The 18037-nt window shown below is 43.6% G+C and overlaps 1 protein-coding gene across 4 annotated transcripts in view; it reads right to left on the bottom strand.

Moving 5' to 3' along the window:
* Window positions 1-2420: 2420 nt before the first annotated feature.
* KIAA0586 (KIAA0586 ortholog) overlaps window positions 2421-18037 on the bottom strand; it is a 108904-nt gene continuing 93287 nt past the window's right edge. For all 4 annotated transcript variants that reach the window (XM_019550901.1, XM_019550900.1, XM_019550902.1 and 1 more), the window contains 2 exons: window positions 9994-10059; window positions 2421-2967 (listed from right to left, as the gene is read on the bottom strand). In XM_019550901.1, coding sequence (XP_019406446.1) covers window positions 2822-2967; window positions 9994-10059 — 212 coding nt within the window. In that variant the 3' untranslated portion in view covers window positions 2421-2821. The remainder of the gene's footprint in view (window positions 2968-9993; window positions 10060-18037) is intronic.

Below are 18037 nucleotides of genomic sequence, written 5' to 3'. Positions count from 1 at the left end.
TTCAGGTCACTGCAGTACAACCTGCCCCTCCCACTCCAATACAGGGACAGGTCCTATTCCATCTATTCGGTACCTAAACGGTGCTTAGGCATCTAAATGTACTCCTGTTCCACCTGGTCCAAGATCCTGTAAAAACTTCCATGTAAAAGGTGGGCTTTCCTCCTTTTCCTCACTGCTTATGTGACTTAGCCTTCAAGCTAAGATAAAGACACATCATGCAAGTGGATGAGTTAATGTTTTCTCAGAAACTAAGCAAGCTGGAAAAGGACCAGTTAGTCACATAAGTGTTACTTGGATGCAATTGGATTTGGCCCACATATTTCCCATAAAGAGGAAAAAATAAATATTACTGCAACACGTGGAATACTTTGCATTACAGAAAGGAAAACCTGATGCGTAACTTTGAGTGCGGCGAGACTACTGCTCATCACGCTATGCCGCATTCTTCCATTTGCTTGTATATGGACTGTCTGAATCCACCTCTTGTGGCCCCTCGTTTTGTACTTGGGTTGTAAGTAGGGAATGTCTCTGTGTACACGCTTTGTACAATGAAGCCTTGGTGTATGGTAATGCAAATGAATAATACAAACAACATGTGAAAGAACTCATCTGCAATATAAAGTGCACAAAGTAGGGACCCAATGTATTTATTTGAGCTGCACAGGAAATGAGAAGATGGATAAAACAGTGAGAACCAACTCCCCATAATTTAGCTTCCTCACTAAAGAGCTACCTGCATGCTTTTAAATTAATATACATTTTGTATGATGCCCAAGAGCCAGAAAAAAACTCCAGAGCACTTTGTCGTCTCATCAGCTTTTCCACCTATAAATTAAACAGAAGGAAAACAAGAGCTCTCTCATACCTTAAAGCAGGGATTTCCCAAAGTGTGGTCCCTGCAGTGCTTGCATGTAGCTGACAAAGCCACATTTAAATGGTGGCCATCCTCCACCAAACCAGCTAAGTGGACAGACTGTAGCTGACTGACTGTTCAGTAAAAACTGCCTGACAAAAATGAGCAGCAGTCCTACAATTCCTCTTGTAACTTCGCATGTGCATTGCATGTTATGCCACATCTAGTGAACCTGATCCGTCTTGTAGTACAGACGTGTTTCTTTATGGGATGCCCCCAGTGAGATGTCCCACTTGTTAAGCGTCTCTCCAGGAACAAAGCCTTGGAAACTCTTGCCCTAAAGGGACGGCCTTCAACACAGCCTTCTGGTTCATCTCTTTATTTCTCTTTACTCTTGCTAGGTTTGCACTCAATTCACAGAACCTCACAGCTGATCTTGTCAAAGCAGAAGCAACAGGGAAACCTATGCCTCCCCTTATAAAGTCAGAGAAATTAACCACTAATGAAGACAGTGCAGGCTCCATTTCATGGCCAGATCTAAAAGGAGAGCGGCAGGCATTGTTCATGGCAATGCAACAAACTGATGGTGGAGTGAAAGCAAGTCTGATACAGTTACGTGCTGCAACGTCACAACTAAGCACAAGCCAAGCAGAGGAAGAGATTTTCTTGCCTTTTAGGAGCCCTTCTCATGCCCCTTCTACCTTGAAAGTATTGTGATGTCTATATGACTTGTCAGAGATCATGCTGCAAGCAGAGATAAGATGAAGACTGGAGCAGAGGGTGAAAGAGCTTGCACTGCTTGATGAAAAAGCAACCTTCTGATCTTCCTTGCTGGAGCATGTCAATTATTTTATATATGTGCACAATAAAGATCTCCCTGAGGCACAAACCCTGTCTCCTATACGTCTGTTACAGCACTGGCCACAATGTCATCACTCAATACAAGGGGAATAATCACATGAGAGGTATGACGGTAATATGTTTGCATACAATGCTGTTAAACGATACTGCCTTATTACCGAGAGAGCTGTTTTTTTGGAGTTTTACCTAGCTAAGCTCTTTCTCATCTTTATCTTATTTCAGTTTCTTAGCCCTTTTTTTCAAAAGCCTCCACATAATTTTTCACGCAGCCACAATGTGGAAAAATGTCTGAAAAAAATCTCAAGTGTCAAAAAGAATGCATTTTGTAGCACCACCAGAAAAGGCAATTTTCTCTGTGTTACATTTTCAAGTGTTGTCTTATTGTTTGTTAAGAGTATTTTAGAAGTGAATAAAACTTGGCTCTTAAGATACTGAAGATAATCTTCGCACAATCCTGGTTTTCAAGTACATTTTCCTCCCAGTAATTGAGAGCATACTTTGATACAATCAACTCACAGCAAAATATCATATTTGAGTTATGTCAGCATTGATGCATTTTCCTTCTCCAGAGCTATGCTGCCTCCTTTTCTGGGCTTTGTCAGGAAATTTTAATAGGGCTTCACTTGATTCATTGAAGACCACTCATGCAATCTCATATGTTTTTACAGTTCTCCATAAACTTCAGAAACATTATTTCACAGGTCTCTGACTTATAAGATAGGGACTGATCCTTTATCCAGTCAAATCAGTGGGAATGTTGCCATGGACTTAAACATATTTACAAGACAGATCCTCTTCACATTCAAATATACATCAGATAAAACACCCTTTAAAACAAGATAAGGGCCATTTAACTCACAGTAATGCTGGAAAATTAAATTCTTAGATTTCAGTTTTACGATAAATTATTTTATATATTCGTCAAAACAAAATCATTTTTAAATTTACATTGTGGTCAATAAAAAAATAACCAAGAAACAGTAAGTAGAAAATGGCCCTGAAAGACAGATTTTCTGTGAAAATGCATGGCTTCTCACACCAGCCGGGCAAAACACTTCCCTAGAAATGCTCAGACACCCAAAAGTGAATTAAAACCCCCAACACGTTCTAAAACGTATCTGCTCCCGAAGAGCCTGAATCCTCATGAATAGTGCTGATACTTTGTGTGTGGTCATCTAGATTCAAAGATGGCAGCATCACAGACATCTTTGCTGGGGAAGCCAGTGAACTTAAATGTGGCACATATTCCTCTCCTAAAATAAAGGGAGAAAGATCACATTACATCCAGTCCAAATACAGCAATTTGAAATGTACTGAAGTAATCTCCGTGTGTGTGGGTGTGCATGCATGTGTGTTGTGTTTGCAGCATTTTGGAAAGAAGACATGCCCCCCCGCCCCCTCACATAGTCCCACAAGCCTTATGAAACAGTTCCAGATGCTATATACTACGGGTCGACAATGTTTTCAGCCAGCGTGCCAAAAACACCCCAACCTCAACCCATGGCTTGACTTGGTGTGCCGGGGCAGGCGGAAGCTGTGAGGGGTCTGATCCTCATTGCTGGTGGAGGGTACATGGACACCTCCAGGCGGATGGTGGGGTAGGGGCTGGGGCTGCAGTTGCACTGCCCCAGCTCTCTCCTTCCCGCGCGCCCCAAGGTGCATATGCAGGCGTCGCTGGCCATGGAGCCCAGAGCCCAGGCCTCGTTCCACAGCCAGTGGTGGCTGCACTCACTCCTCAGTGTGCACAGAGGGGAAGGGGCCACAGCAGTGCAAGCCCGGCCCCCCCCGCCAGCAAAGAGCCAGGCAGGGTCTCTGCAGACCTCAGTGCGGCAGCTTGCAGCCTCCCGGCTGCCTGCCACAGCTGACCCAGGGTCTTGGCAGGCTCCTGCCATCCTCCAGAGCCTGGGCTGCTCGCAGCAGATGCCAGGGGGGCTGCAAACAACTGCACCGAGGCTGGCTGAGCCCTGGCCTGACTAATTACTGGCAGCAGCTGCACATATGTCTCCGGGTGGACAGCAAGGGAGGGGCCAGGGTTGTACTGCCCCAGCCCCTTCCCTGCCATGAGCCCTCTGGCCTGCGTGCAGCCACTGCCGGGGCTCCAGAGCCTAGTGCAGCTGTTTGCAACTTCTTGGCTTTGCAACTTTATGCTCTGGCACACGTGCCAGGGGTTGCTGATCTCTGCTATATGCAACACATCCGTCACAAAAAGCAAGGAAATGAAAAACTTAGGCCACTATCAGTATATATCCGTTAATCCTTTGTGCTCAGGCATAAGCTCTTTCATTATCTCAGCTTCTCTACACCATAGCCTGACCACCACCAACCCTGCCCCATACAGAAGCCATCCTCCCCCTCTGTGATTGTATAAGCATCCTCCGCACTAGACCCTTGTCATTCATCCCTCTTCCTCCACCCTGGGGAAGACTCCACACAGAGACAATGAACCAAGGAACCTCGCTGGAAGAGCTGGGCTGTGGATTTTACCAACTACATGCGTTTCCACTGTCCATGTCCCAGGCACTGAGAGAGATACCAGCTAAGGCAAGGTTTTGCAGATCTCCATCACAGTTCCCTCTGCCTCTGCAGCTGCTGTGCAGGAGGCGGCTAGGTGAGCTGGAGTCTAGCCTGCAGATCCAGTGGGGAGTGCTTTGCGGGGCTCAGTGTGGGCAGGCTTTACTATAAATAATACTTGTAAATAGTTCTCAACTGTTTTGTTGCAAGTGTGGCTGAGTCTGAGAATGAGAGAGGGTCCCCCCGGGCGGCACGGGAGAGGAGGGTCCCCCCGGGCGGCGCGGGAGAGGAGGGTCCCCAGATGGACCGTGGGAATTGGAACGACAGCACCATAAAGTCTGGTTGTTTTGAAGCAGCCTGCTGTGCTGTTTGGGACAGCAAGACTCTGACCCCTGCTCTTCAAAAGAATAAAAACACTCCCTTCCTTCCTGGGAGTGGACCAAAAAGGAGCTCCCCAAGGTGGAGGTGCTATGGATCACCAGGGAAGCTGGGGACTTAAAGAAGAACCAGGGACTCGTAGCCAGAGGCTTGCCCGTTGTGAAGCCACGCTAGGGCTGACTGCAGGGGGGTCCTCACAGAAGAGGGAGAACAAATTAGTCTGCTTCTTGGGGGAGTCCCAAGGAAAAGCTTTTCCCTGCCCCTTGAAAAGGGACAGTTTGATCCTTTTCTTTTTCGTGACACCTCTGTAGAGTGGAAACACCAGACAAAACCACCTTGCAACAGTGGGAGACTGCTACAAGAAATAAACCTCAAGAGCTTTCAGCAGCATGCTTGGCTGAGCACCTGTCAAAGCCCACCAGCGAGGAACTGCCAGGAAAAGGAAACCACTTGCAGCCTGATACCTGGGGAACGCTGGGGACAAGGACTACGGGAAAAGGTTACAAGCATGAGTGTCACGGACATTCGGCTGTGGGAAGGGAATAGCTGGGGGCAGCAGAAGCAGTAAGCCTTGAGGCAGGCTACAATGACAGAGTGCTCAAGCACAGCACAGACGGCGCTGGGTGATGAAAAAGCACCAGAATTAAAACAAGTAAATCTGCCAGGAGGACAGAAGGATTTCTACGATCCCTTGGTGCTGCTTTGTCCAGTAAAGGGTTCAGCAATATCCTCACGGAAAGCTGAGCGTACGCCGGGCTCAGCATGGGACAGTGAAAGCTCTGTTGGAGTTTTCTCTTATATCAACATGACACTGTCATCTTTCCATGTTCTTCGACAGCCTCAGCAATTAAAACTCCATTCTCTCAAAGAAAAAAAAAGAAAGAAAAAAGGGACCCCCCACCCCCTGGTCAGGCTTTCCCTCACCTTACTCAATAATCTCTGACGACAATGTAGTAGCACCACCCTTTCACCTGACTGTGCCAGGACATGCTTCCAATTACTAATTAAACTAATCGCTGATTGAATGAAACCTGCTGCTAAAATAAAATTTCATTCAGTGTTTTTCATGCAAGAGCAGTTGCCAACTTCCAGCAAAGGCAAACACAGCCAGGGCCAAACTCAGTAAATCCAGCATGGAGAACAATCTACGTGCCAGCCGTCTCTTCTGCATCTCAGGATGACTGGCCTCTAGGGAAGGCAAAAAGACAGGAGGTTGTTGTCCCCCTGGCAGGCTTGTTGAGTCAGTACATTACCTGGCTGCTACAACCACAAAAAACTCTCTGATCAACAAAACTTCCAATTTGCAAGCCTATCTGCCCCTTGTATCTCCACCTCTGCAGACATTGCCACCACCTCATTCCCCTAGCTGACTTTTTTCTGCAAAGTATGCCTGCCCAAGTTTATGTTGGCAGAAACCTTGAGTAAATCCAACCTGTTACCAGTACGTGCCAAAAGCTGTTCCTCTTCTGAAGCCCATTTGAAATGGCACTTCTGGTAACGCTAAGGAGTTGCATATCTAATAAATATTATTTATCCTTTAAAGATGATATTTGCTTTAAGTTTTAAGGGGCGTCCTACATTAACTGCCTGAACGTAGCAAACAAAAGTTTGGTAAAGGAAAATGGGAACAGAAGAACTGAGTGAACGTTCACTTGGTCAGAAGCGAAGCTAACCCTGAGGTTAAGATGTGACTGAAATGCTTGAGGAAACCTGAAGTCATCATTAAACACTAAAGCAATCCTTTGTATGCTCTGCCTACAGTTACACGTCATTTGATGCTTTCAAGACTCGACTTTGTTAATAATTTCCATAGCCATGCCCCTATTTCATGATGTCATTGTTTCAACAGCTGTTTTCAGGTTTGCTAAAAAAGAATATACCCCTGAGCCTATGGGTTTGCAGTCATTTCATCCAAGCTGCCAAGCGTTTGAAGCTGGGGCACTGAAAGATCGTACCAGGCTACATTCCTCCTAACACATGCTCAAATATATTTTGCAGGCATAGTCAGGCCCAAATTTTATGTTTGGTATAAAACACTAGAAGTACACAGAGAAGCCACTACCTCTCCTCAAGCACCAGAAATGTTATCAGCTGGCAGCTGCTGGGTTACCTACTTCATCATCTTGTATTGATCTGTAAAGCTTCATTTCAAATGTATCTACTGTAATGATTTATTTTCAAGGTGCAACTCTAAAATATTCTCTGTGTTATGTGAGACACATGGAGAATATGTGTTACCTGTATTCTGAATACCTTAAATATGAAAGCTTAGGCAAGTCCTATTTCAGCTAAGTTTGAGAGTTTGTATCACGACTGCAAGTTTCCAGGGGAAAGGGCAGTAGCCTCTGGGTGCTTGGACACGTGACAGGGGTTTAGTTCTCCCTAAATTGAAACAGTAGCTTTTAATTGCGTTGTTAAAAAACCCTGCATTGTTAAAAAGCCCCGTCCTTTCCTCTGCAGCGGTGATACCCCCCAGGCAGCATCAACCCACTGGCTCAGGGGCTGCTCAACCCATCAGCAGCTCAGCCCCCGGCTGTGGGGGATGTGGGCAGGCTCTGGGAGGGAGCATTTTTTTTTTCCCCTAGAGCCTACCTGCCTCTCCTGCAACCGGTGGTGGGGGGTGTGAGCTGCCAGTGGGGCGGGCGGTCCCTGAGCTGCGGGGGACCCCAGTCCTTCCCTCTGTGGCAGCAGTGCCCCGCAGGACCACCCAGGTGGACTGCTAGTGGCTGGGTGCTACGTGGGGGGGGAAGGGGTGCCACTGCCACGGAGGGAAGGCCCCCCAGCCATGGGAGAGGCAGGCAGGCTCTGGGGGAAAAAATAAAATTAAAAATAAATATCAGGCCCTTGGCCGCTTTTTTCTTCCTGCAGTGAAGCCTGCCTGCACAAACTGCCACCAGGTCACATAGCCCCTGAGCTACACGGGGCCTGGTGCTTCCCTCTGCAGCAGCAGTGCCCCCCGAGACCACCCAGGAAGGGTGCTAGAGGGTGGGTACCAGCTGGGGGGTGCTGCTGTCATGGAGGGAAGGTCCAGGGTCCCCCACAGCTCAGGGGCCCCCCGGCCTGCAGGAGAAGCAGATAAGTTCCAGTGCCCCATGCACCATCCCTGCTGCCTTCTCACCACCTGGGACCACTCAGGAATGGGCTGGCTTGCTCCAGGGCAGTGCGGCAAGGCGACAGGAGGCAGCTGAGTGAGCTAGTGGCAAGAGACAGTGGAAGGGACAGTGCACAGGGAGCTGGAAGCCAAGCCCAAGCTTCCAGCGTCCCATTGCTACGTAGCAAACTAAAATATATTGGATGGGTTTTATCTTGCTACATAACAAGGTTATTTAAAGCAAAATACACTGCCTCACGTGTATGTCATCATGAAATTAAATCAAAATATGCCACCACAGGTGTAAACAGTGACACCATTAAAGTGGTGCAAAAGGGCAATTAAGCTGGTTTAACAGCCAATTTTGTCACATGTACAAACACCTTTTATGTCTATGTGAGCCCAACTGTGTAACTAATAAATTACCATCACCTGTGTGTTATCATCATCACCTCTTGCTAAAAGTGGTGCATGTTATAAAACACACTCATATATGCACATATATACATCTATACACGAAACAACCACACACTTGACACGTTTGCTTGATCACATGCATGTGCACACATGCATGTCTGCTGATAGTTGTATCTGCCCTTTGGGTGAACATGGCTGATGTCTGCACAGGCTTGGCAAGCTTTGATATCATATAATAAAACTAAGATCTCACAACTTTAAACTTAAGAGAACTATTCCCAATTAATACACTGCAGCTTCAATCTTATACATTAATCCTTTCCTCATGCATATACAACTAGTATAATCGCGTTAATAATTTTCAGTGCCTAGTAAAAGTGAAATGAAATATGTGACCATTCTATAAAACATGGACTGGGCAGTCTACATATCACAAGAGCAGACACCTTTCACCCGTTTAGAAGTGCTGGAAGGACTCCGTTTCATTTTATCATCTTCCCCTAAAACATTTACAGAAATTCTCCTAGTTAAGATCCAATAACTAGAGCCAGTGACCTCAAAATGACCTGTTTCTCCAAATTCATTGTCACCACGTGACAGAATACATTAATACAACTTGTGAAAATCGATACCATTTATATGCCTGTAAGGACCCTTGATTAGCAGAAATTCAATAATGACCCACAACTTGTGGGTGAAGCATCAACACCAAGGTTGGGCACCTTTCAGATTTGGCATCTTTGGCACCTTAGCAAGTCTATAACAAATCATTGCATAGTACTCAGTTTGAAGATTCTGGTTCTACAGAACCACGAGAAGGAACCTGCATGTCTGTAAGTGACGTGCTACAGGAGTCTTCATATGCAAGACCGAGTCACATGTGTGCTTTATACACAAGATACTGTGCATCCAGAACACAAGCCAATTCAAGCAGGAATTAAACAGACTGCAAGGAGGTTTGGTTACTAATACCATATGTCAACATTGGGAACAAAGAAAAATGTTTATATCATTTTTCTTCTATTTGACAAAAAGGAAAAAAAAATCTGATTCCTTAAGACAAAAACATGTTCTTTAACCCTTTGAGTCCAGTGTTTTCTTTCCAAAGGGATTTAGTAAAACTGGTATTTTAAGTCTGGAATTGCATTAGAGAGAATTATAACCAAGACCTCATGCTTTTAAGAGGATCTGTATGACAGCCTTTGAAACCCCACAACAGATGAGGGTAAATTGTAGGACTGGGAAACAATTTCTTCAACACCATGCATGGTTTTTGCCAGAATGTCAAAAAAGCGCATCGCCACCTCCCAAAGCTTGGATGCTTGTTTTACAAATGTATACATTCATGTAACAAAATAAAGAAGCTAACTCATATAGCAAGAGTAAACTTCCAGGCATCTGTAAAAACAGCTCCAGACCAGGACTCTTATTCCCTTAATAGCAGTGGTTGATATGAACAACTTGTTTCTTCTTATGCCAGATTCCAGCTGCTCCACTTTGTTTAATACTGACTTCAAAGTTAAAAACACTGTCCTGTCCCAACAAATAACCTTCCCCAGATGGCATTATCTCAAGTGCTATCCCCAGTACTCAGAATATAACACCTGCAGCCCTTTAATTCAACGTTTTATAAACTTCCAAGAGGGAAGTGATTTTTTTAAAATCTTCTCTCTTACCCACCCCTTTCCTTCTCCTCTCCCCCTTGCTTTCTTTGCACAAAGCAGCTTCACATCTGGGTTATATTTACAAAAGGACTTTAGCAGGAAAAGAGGGAGTATGCTGTCAGGCTTTCTTACAATGGCAACTTAAAAAAATGCCAACAACTGAAAAGAATGAGATTGAAAAGCTACAAGTAGCCGAACATTTCCCCTATGCCTCTTACCTGCAAGTAAAGATGTGAGGTACTTATTAGGCTCAAACTCTGTCCGATCTGCATCCCCATGGGAATCTGTATTGTAAAAAAACATTCATTTTAATATCTGGTAGCACTGGCAAATTCCCAAGTATGGAAACACAAGAAGGATTCTGCCCCATAAAATCAAAATTATTCCAGATTTCTTGGACTAAAATATGCCATACAAAACAGTCTCATCTTGAGTCAAGGGGTTCACTGGCAAAACTGAAAAGCAAATAGATGCTACACTGTTAGTCATGTTACAAATTATAAATAACATTAATTCCAATTTAGCCATGTGTCCATCTATACTTCACACGCTGGCTACATAACTGAGTGCTTCTGGAACTGAACGGCCTTTAGAGTTGGAACAAGGTACAGCTAAAGAGAGACAAGTTAAGACCATCCATTTATATAGTATAGGCCAACAGTCGGTAACATTCTTGGGTGGAATGACGCAACTTGGGTCCAAGGTTGCTTGAAGATCTGGCTGCTGCTCCCACCACCACTTCTACCCACTGCATGGCTGAGGCACAGCAGGAGCCAAGCTGCCTAGCCCCGTGGGCCAGATCCAATGACTCTGTCGGCTCGATCCAGTCCATATGCTGTAGACCAGCGGTTCTCAACCTTTTGCACCTTTACGTCCCACCTAGGTAAAGTCAAAAAATCCTGGTCCCACCAGTTGATGAGCAGGTCCCCTAGAGGCCAGTCGAAGAGCAGGGAGGGGAAAGCTTCCCCAGTGGCCAACTGAAGCGTGTAAAAGTGAAACGGTAAGTCCCGCCACGGCACTTCCAGTTTTCCCGCCGTGACGCAAAGTCTCAACTAGAGGACCTTCGCGTCCCACCAGTTGAGAAACCCTGCTGTAGACCACGATAGCCTAAGCACTTTGACCAACAGCAACAGTGAAAGGAACAAATCAGGGGGTTGTCAACAGTTTCTCAAACAATCTCGTCCCCCCAAGAAGTTACCCCCTTGTCTGAGAACAGTCATACATTAATACTTTTCACAGAGAAAGAGAAAGCACCTGGTTGAAGGGAAACTACTAGACGAAAGCATACCCCACAGTCCTCATTCAGGCTGCACTCCCACCCAGCTCGGTGGAAATTCTGCCCAGGCAACTGCAGCAGTGGGATGTCGTGTCCTGGAATTTCTATGCAAAATATGTACATTTTGGTTACTATGGAGAATTTATCATGCCCTTCTCAATGATTATGCCCCGCTAAAGGCATTCCCAGGATGTCCTAATACCAACGGGGTTTGAGGCAGGGATGGTCTTTTCATTGCATGATATCAATGCCTTGGACAAAGCACCCCTGGTCTCGACTGGGAGCTCTGGCTGCCGCTGGAATAGAAACAAAGCAACAAGGAGGGCGAGCAGTGCTGCAATTTCACAGCCTTGTTTCCAGGCTGAAAAGCAGAGTAGTACAGAAGCTGGCTGGTTTTGTGACAGTCTGTCAGCAAACTTAGGCCACATTTCTACTGAGCCTGGGCTAAGTCAGATGAAAGGGATGGATTTATAGTTAAAAAAACAGAAAACCCCACAATAGTTGTTTTGCAGGAACAGACTGACATGTGTAGGAAACTGAACCTGGAACCGCTCGATCTAAAAACATGAAGACCTCCATTGCTTGAGCTAAAGACCCCACATTTCTTTGTGCAAAAGCTGGCCAACTAATAAAGGTCTGTAACAAGGACTTAGCCGCGGAAGGAGAGAGGAAGTTACACGGTGTAAGTCGGCATGAGTTACAATGTGGCTCTGACTTAAACTGACAACTTAAGCCCCTGCTCTGTGTAACCCTGTTTCTCACATGAACACACTTTGTTTCCTTTTAACTTTTCTTTTATATGTTTGGTGTAAACTGTGACTTAAATCCAACCTATAAATATTTGTGAGAAAAGAAAGTAATTTGGATGCCAAGAAAAGAGCAGAGGATGGGGGCACTGGCTTACAAGATAACAAATATTTTCACAAGTAAAATATTGGAAAATTCTTCTTCCTTTGCTCAAACAAGTTTGAGTTCAAGGTTCAGGCATTTCTGAAACATGATGTTCCCAGCAAAAACAACAAGAAAAAAAACCAAAACAGATTCTTCAAAATCAGAAACAGAAAATGAGTGAAGAGGTCAGTAGAGAAGGTCAGATATAAAATAACTGTAGAAAACTTTACTGGGCAAATTCTACAGTCTCATTTCTAGATATTTTATTGCAGTCACTAACCTTTCTGCTACTCCTTCCATTGCATCAATCTGTCCTGCTCTCAGGTAGATAGTTGAACCCAATGACTGGCAAATTTTTCTTTTTGCTACCCAGAAAAGCATTTTGAAAGTGTGTAGAGAGCCTTATCTAACAACCACTATTATTATATGCAATCTCAACTCGAACTGTTCCTAGATAAGTAAAGCCCCTCAATTTTCTTCCTGGGAAAAACCTCTATAAATGAATGAGGTCTCACAAATGGAGCATCTCTTCATTTTTGAGTAGTAGTTCTTGACAGTCTCAGACATTTCACTGGAAAATAAAAGGAGAGGACTGCAAGCAAACGCCTTATGAAGTCTTCACATGCTAGCTACCACCTCAAGACAAAACAGGAAATAGAATAAATGTGAAGGGACAGAAAAACTGGCCCGCTACCTGTCCCAGAACAGAAATTAGCTCAGAACGTCTGAAAAACAGCAGGAAGTTATTATGTCTGCTTGAGGTAGCAGGTGCCAATGAGCAGTAGTGTGGCCAGCTAGACACTAACAGTCTTTGGATCAGCTAAAGACAGAGACAACTTAATAAAAGGCTGGAGGATTTTTAAGAATCCAGAAGGTGCTGGTCAGGGAAGGGTGTGCCTTTACAAACATGCACCTCCAACGATGCTGATTCTCCCAATTCAGCAAACCTTAAAGCATGTTCTCAGTGGCTGTTTCTAGAGGTAATGGAGGAATTTGAAATGTGCCTGCATCCAACCTAGACAGCCGGATTTAGCAATGACAATCACCGCTCCATGCCAGTACTGGGAAAACGGAGCATCACAGTCCTACACGTGCAGATATGCACATCCACTGCAGTCCAAGCGGTGGTGGAAGTACCAAGACGACGTCCTGCCTTGACACATGAATTGCAGTAATCCAACCTCTGGCAGATCTAAACCTTGCCTCTGTGCCAGAGAGCAGTGGCAGGAAGAATCCCACTAAAGCACAGCTTTACGTGTTAACTGTTACTTGCTTTTGTTTTCAATTTTTTTTTTTTTTTAAACTCATCAGAAGAATGATTAAAACTAAACAAGCTAACGTGTGTTTCGGATCCAATGAAACACTAGAAACTGAGCAATAAAGCAGTTCCTCAAATAAAAGCTATATGACACACCGGGTTCATATAAAGTCCTTCCCCTTCTAAGGATTTCGCTCAAACCAGCCTGCCTTGCAGGGTGAAAGGACCAGCAGTTTGGCAAGTATTCGGCAAGATTTAGTGTGCTCCTATCCACGTTACTAACTCAAGACGCGAGTGAGCGTGACTGGCAACTGCTGCCGACGAAACAGGTTCTGCGCATTACAGGTCAAGACGGAGCGTGCACTGGGTGGAAGTTGCACTGCACCTGCTTGCAATATGTCTTGTATTTCCCAGCCCCATTAATCCTTCACTTTCATGTGTACTCAAAATCCTCGCATGGATTTAGGAGGGGGATATTCACAGAGCTAGTGTAATGAGACAAAAGCCAGCTATTTAAAGGCACCGGGTGAAATTCCGGCCCCACAGAAGGCAATGGCAAGACTCCCACCGTTTCCAATAGGACTCTGATTTCATCTGTTGCAGCATTATTATTTTTCGAAGGTTTCTGAAGTGCTGAACATGTTATCTCCATGAAAGGCCAAGAAATTAATATCTTGTTTCACTGGATATACAGCAGCATGATCAAGAAGTTTTAGGAATCAATTTTCAAGTAAAGCATGAGGCAATGAACATGGGGTACCTAAACGGGTCTCTCAGCAGGGCAGAAGTATTTGGCTAGAAAAGAGGACTGTGCAATCTCTGTCCCTAGGAGCGATCCAAGCCTAACTTGAAATGGAGGCTGTGGATGGATGGTTAGAGCGCAAGCTTCCCCATACCATCCCGTGTCGTGTTGTTCTTCACGCAGGTATTTTCCAATTTTGTACTAATTAAAATTTTTCCAAACGGCCAAAGACTCAGAGCATCAGCATTCATACATTTTTAACATATGAATATTCCCAGGATGCCCTGTATTGTTTTTCTGACTTGCTGACTGTTCCAGGACTACAGGATTCTCCACATGGGATCACTTTGCTAAGGGTTGTATTACTGCATTACCACTACAAAAAGAAAAAGAAAATCACCATCTTAAGATAAGTATATGTGCAGTGTAATTACACAATTTTGGGTGCATATATTTTTCTATGAAATATTCTGGAATTGTTTTAGTCTAGGGGGAAAGATAGCCAAACAAATAATTAGCTCTTGAACAAAGGGATCTTTCTAGTCGCAATTCTGCTAAGAAATATGGATTTATTTTATTTGAGCACTACGCTCTTTCTGATAACAGTCTTTGAACACTGAACTCTCACGTCTCAGTCACAAGTTGAAAACCTCTTGACAAGAATGAAACACCTTTAAAAACACTGGTACATTAGTAGACCATGGTGGTTAAAAGCCTTCATCTGTTGACTTCAAAAAAAAAAAATCCATAGAAATGAGCAATTCTAGGATCTTCTAAATAGGCAAACGCATGCTTCCTGTGTAGCAGATTTAAAAGTGTGCTGCAATCATCTTTACGAGTAAGAACCATTAAAATAAAAATGCAGAAAAATCTGAACTGTCTATTTATATAGTCAGGCAGCTGTGAATTAAGCTTCCTTAGGCTGCTCTGCCAAGGACCCCTTAGGCCTTTTCAACTACCTGAAGTAGAGACAAGAAGTAATCCTGTCTTTATTATATAATACATAATAGCCCAAGACCAGAGATGGAAAGGTTTGATCATAAATCTACCATCTCTACCCCATATAATTTCCAAGTCTTTTAAAATCTAAAATGCTACTGTGCACGCCAAAAAGAAAAAAAAAGAAAAATTCCTCCTCGCAAAAATTCCCAGCAAGTTTGAGGAAAAAGTGTGCAAAAGAAATAGCAAAACTCCTCCCTGAACCTCAAATGCAGGTTACTTCACTAGTACAAAACTGACAGCTAGCTCTAAATTATTAATTTCTATCAACACAGAAATGTATTGTTTGCTTAAATGCATTCCTCATACTTGATACCACCATCTCAGCGGGAGAACATTCGACCTATCTGCCATGCTAAAATACACGTTTCATTCACCTCTTAAACGCATTTCTTCTGAAACGTAAAGTCCTCATCTCCAACTCCTAGCTATTATGAGAGGGAGGAGAGGACATGTACAGGCGCCTGCTCTAAGCACGGCTGGGAACGGATACGACTCTTGAGAGTTTCACTACCGCCCTCCGGTTTGTGAGCGGCTGCAGTGAAACCGCCAAGACTTTGCTCTGTGCAGCACTCAAACTCTGCCTACGCACTCAGGAAGACGACAATATGCCAGTTTACACTTGGTTCTCATTTAGGAGGTTGCTCGTCCGATCTAAAGGGATACAAAACTAAACTGAAAATGTGAACGCTTACAGTCTGAAGAAACTGGTGGCTTAGGCCAAATTTCACTATGAAAAACTTCTGTAAAAGTACATTTTTTTAAAAAGCTCTGCATATGTTTGGTAGTGAGGCTTCTACGTTTTAAAGTAATGGTGATACCCTAACAATCCCACTTTGTTTATCTCAGTAAGTACTAACACTGTGGATGAAAGAAATTAATCTTTCTAAAGCTGGAAAGAACGTGCATGGTACAGCAAGATTTCACAAGCAAGGTAGCCAAAGTCCTGACTTTGCAAACTCTTTCTTACATAGACCTGACTTTATGCAGCAAATAGTCCAAGGACTGAAATGATTAGATTTTAAAACATACTTTGGAATTAATTCTCCTCATTATTAGAACGTAGTATTTTATATTCTGTCATCATCATATACATTTATACCCATATACTCTACCACACACACACACACACTTAAGTAAGAGAGATCACAGAGAGAGGGTAGAACTGATTTCTGTAAAGAGTGAGAGGGGGGAAATTAAAATCAAGTTTACAAAAAAAACACAACCCCTTCCTGTCTTGCTTTCAAACATAGTTCCCCATTCCCACATTCTTATACAAAAAAGAATTGATTCCAGAAGGTGTTTTAAAATCTAGTATATGGATATGCATATTTTTTATGCAGATAAATCATTATTTTCTTACACAAGTTAAATGGAAACAAATCTCACATGTCCAGAAGAGAACAAACTCCTTAGAGACTACCTTAATTATTTAATATACCAGGCAAGACAGTATTCAAGCACCACTGATTTGGTGAAGTTTGGGCATTGTCTATTAGTGAGAGGCCACAGAGTGGGACCTCTGCTGTGGGACTTCATAGAGAGCTGACTCTGTTCTTGACTCCAAGACAGGCTCACAGCGTGACCCTGGCCAAGTCAATTAATACCTTTGTGCCTTAGTTCTCAATCTGCACAATGAATATATTACTGCTCCCTTTTCCTGCCCTTTGTCAGGCCTATTTATTTACACTGTAAGCTCTCTGGGAAAAGGACCATCTCTTACTACATGTTTGCACAGAGCCTGGCAAAAAAAGGGCCTTGATCCTGGTTGGGGCCTCTCTGAACTTCTCCAGAGCAAATGTTAGTACAGTTTGACTGCCTATATTACAGCAGGAGGGGTTTGATCCTTCACTCATCTTTTAAAAGAGACAAAGTTCATATATTATTTGCAAAATTAATACTGTCCACTCTTCTCTATTTTTCCGTAGCTATTTTAAAGTTGGGTAGACTCAAGAGCGGCTAGAAAGTGACTTACGTGGGGTGCCATGATATCCTTTTAAGGGTGCTGAGGGGTACTGCACGATATCAGCATCGTTAGGCGAGCACACAGTTACATACGATTCAGAAGATAAATCCAGAGATTTCAAATAGCATCTTACACGAGGGCTTTCTGAGATTGTTGCAAAGGAAGAATTTCTCTATTACTTTTTCATAGTCAAAAAATAAATGAAAATGAAGAGCCAGCATTTCTTGAGGGGTGCACTAAGTCTAAAAGGTTGAAAACTACTGAGCTAGAATCTGGCATTATTCATGTGATCTCTTTACTGAATATTAACCCCCACCTTGTCTCAGCTGGAAATCTATTCTAAACCTGAAAAAAGTCCTAATTAAGAAATGTTTGCTGGCTATATTTTCACTTATCAGGCCTTAATAGATGGTATACTACAGCAAATTAAATTATGGAAGGACAGCCATCCCATTACTAAATACAACTTATTATATGCATCAGCTTTTAAAAAAAGAATACACAACAATCTCTGAGATAGAGGAAGCTGATAGAAAATATACACCGACTAGCTAATCACACAAACCAAGGGAAAAAAATCTTTAAAGCACTTTTGTTGGATATGGAGCTCAACAAAAAATGTATTCTGTTCACTGTACACACGATACCAAGGGGAATAAGAGCCAGTTCAAGTTCTAAGTTACCATTACTTGGGTAATAGTTTCAAGCTGCAAGGCGCAGCCGTATAGGTCCAGCCAGACAGGCTATCACAGCAATGCTTTGATAGCATGGGGCCCTTAAGTGTCAGGATATAGAAAAGGCAGCCGTTGTTGGCTGTGAAAACAGTCTGATACAAACCAGATGGGGGCTGACTTGATGGGCAACACAAAGGAAAACAATTGGCTCATTCAACAAAGTCAGGCCACTGCCCCAGAGAATTAACAGAAGACAATAACAGTCAACCGGAGTGGAGGCAAACAAGAAACAGCCATGCGGTTATGGTTTAAGGAATTGTTTCTCTTCAGACTAAACATAAAGTTTTGATTTCTAATTCTTATATTCACTCATTTCAGTTTAGTTTACAGGCCCCTCTCCCTCCAAAGTCTTCTGTATAATTCATTTATATCATGCCTGCGTTCTAACACCTACTT

Source organism: Crocodylus porosus, unplaced genomic scaffold (genome assembly GCF_001723895.1).
Source record: "Crocodylus porosus isolate Cpor-Errol unplaced genomic scaffold, CroPor_comp1, whole genome shotgun sequence".
Taxonomy (NCBI): Eukaryota; Metazoa; Chordata; order Crocodylia; family Crocodylidae; genus Crocodylus; species Crocodylus porosus.
Note: the sequence above shows the minus strand (reverse complement) of the source record. Positions and strands in the feature narration are given on the sequence as shown.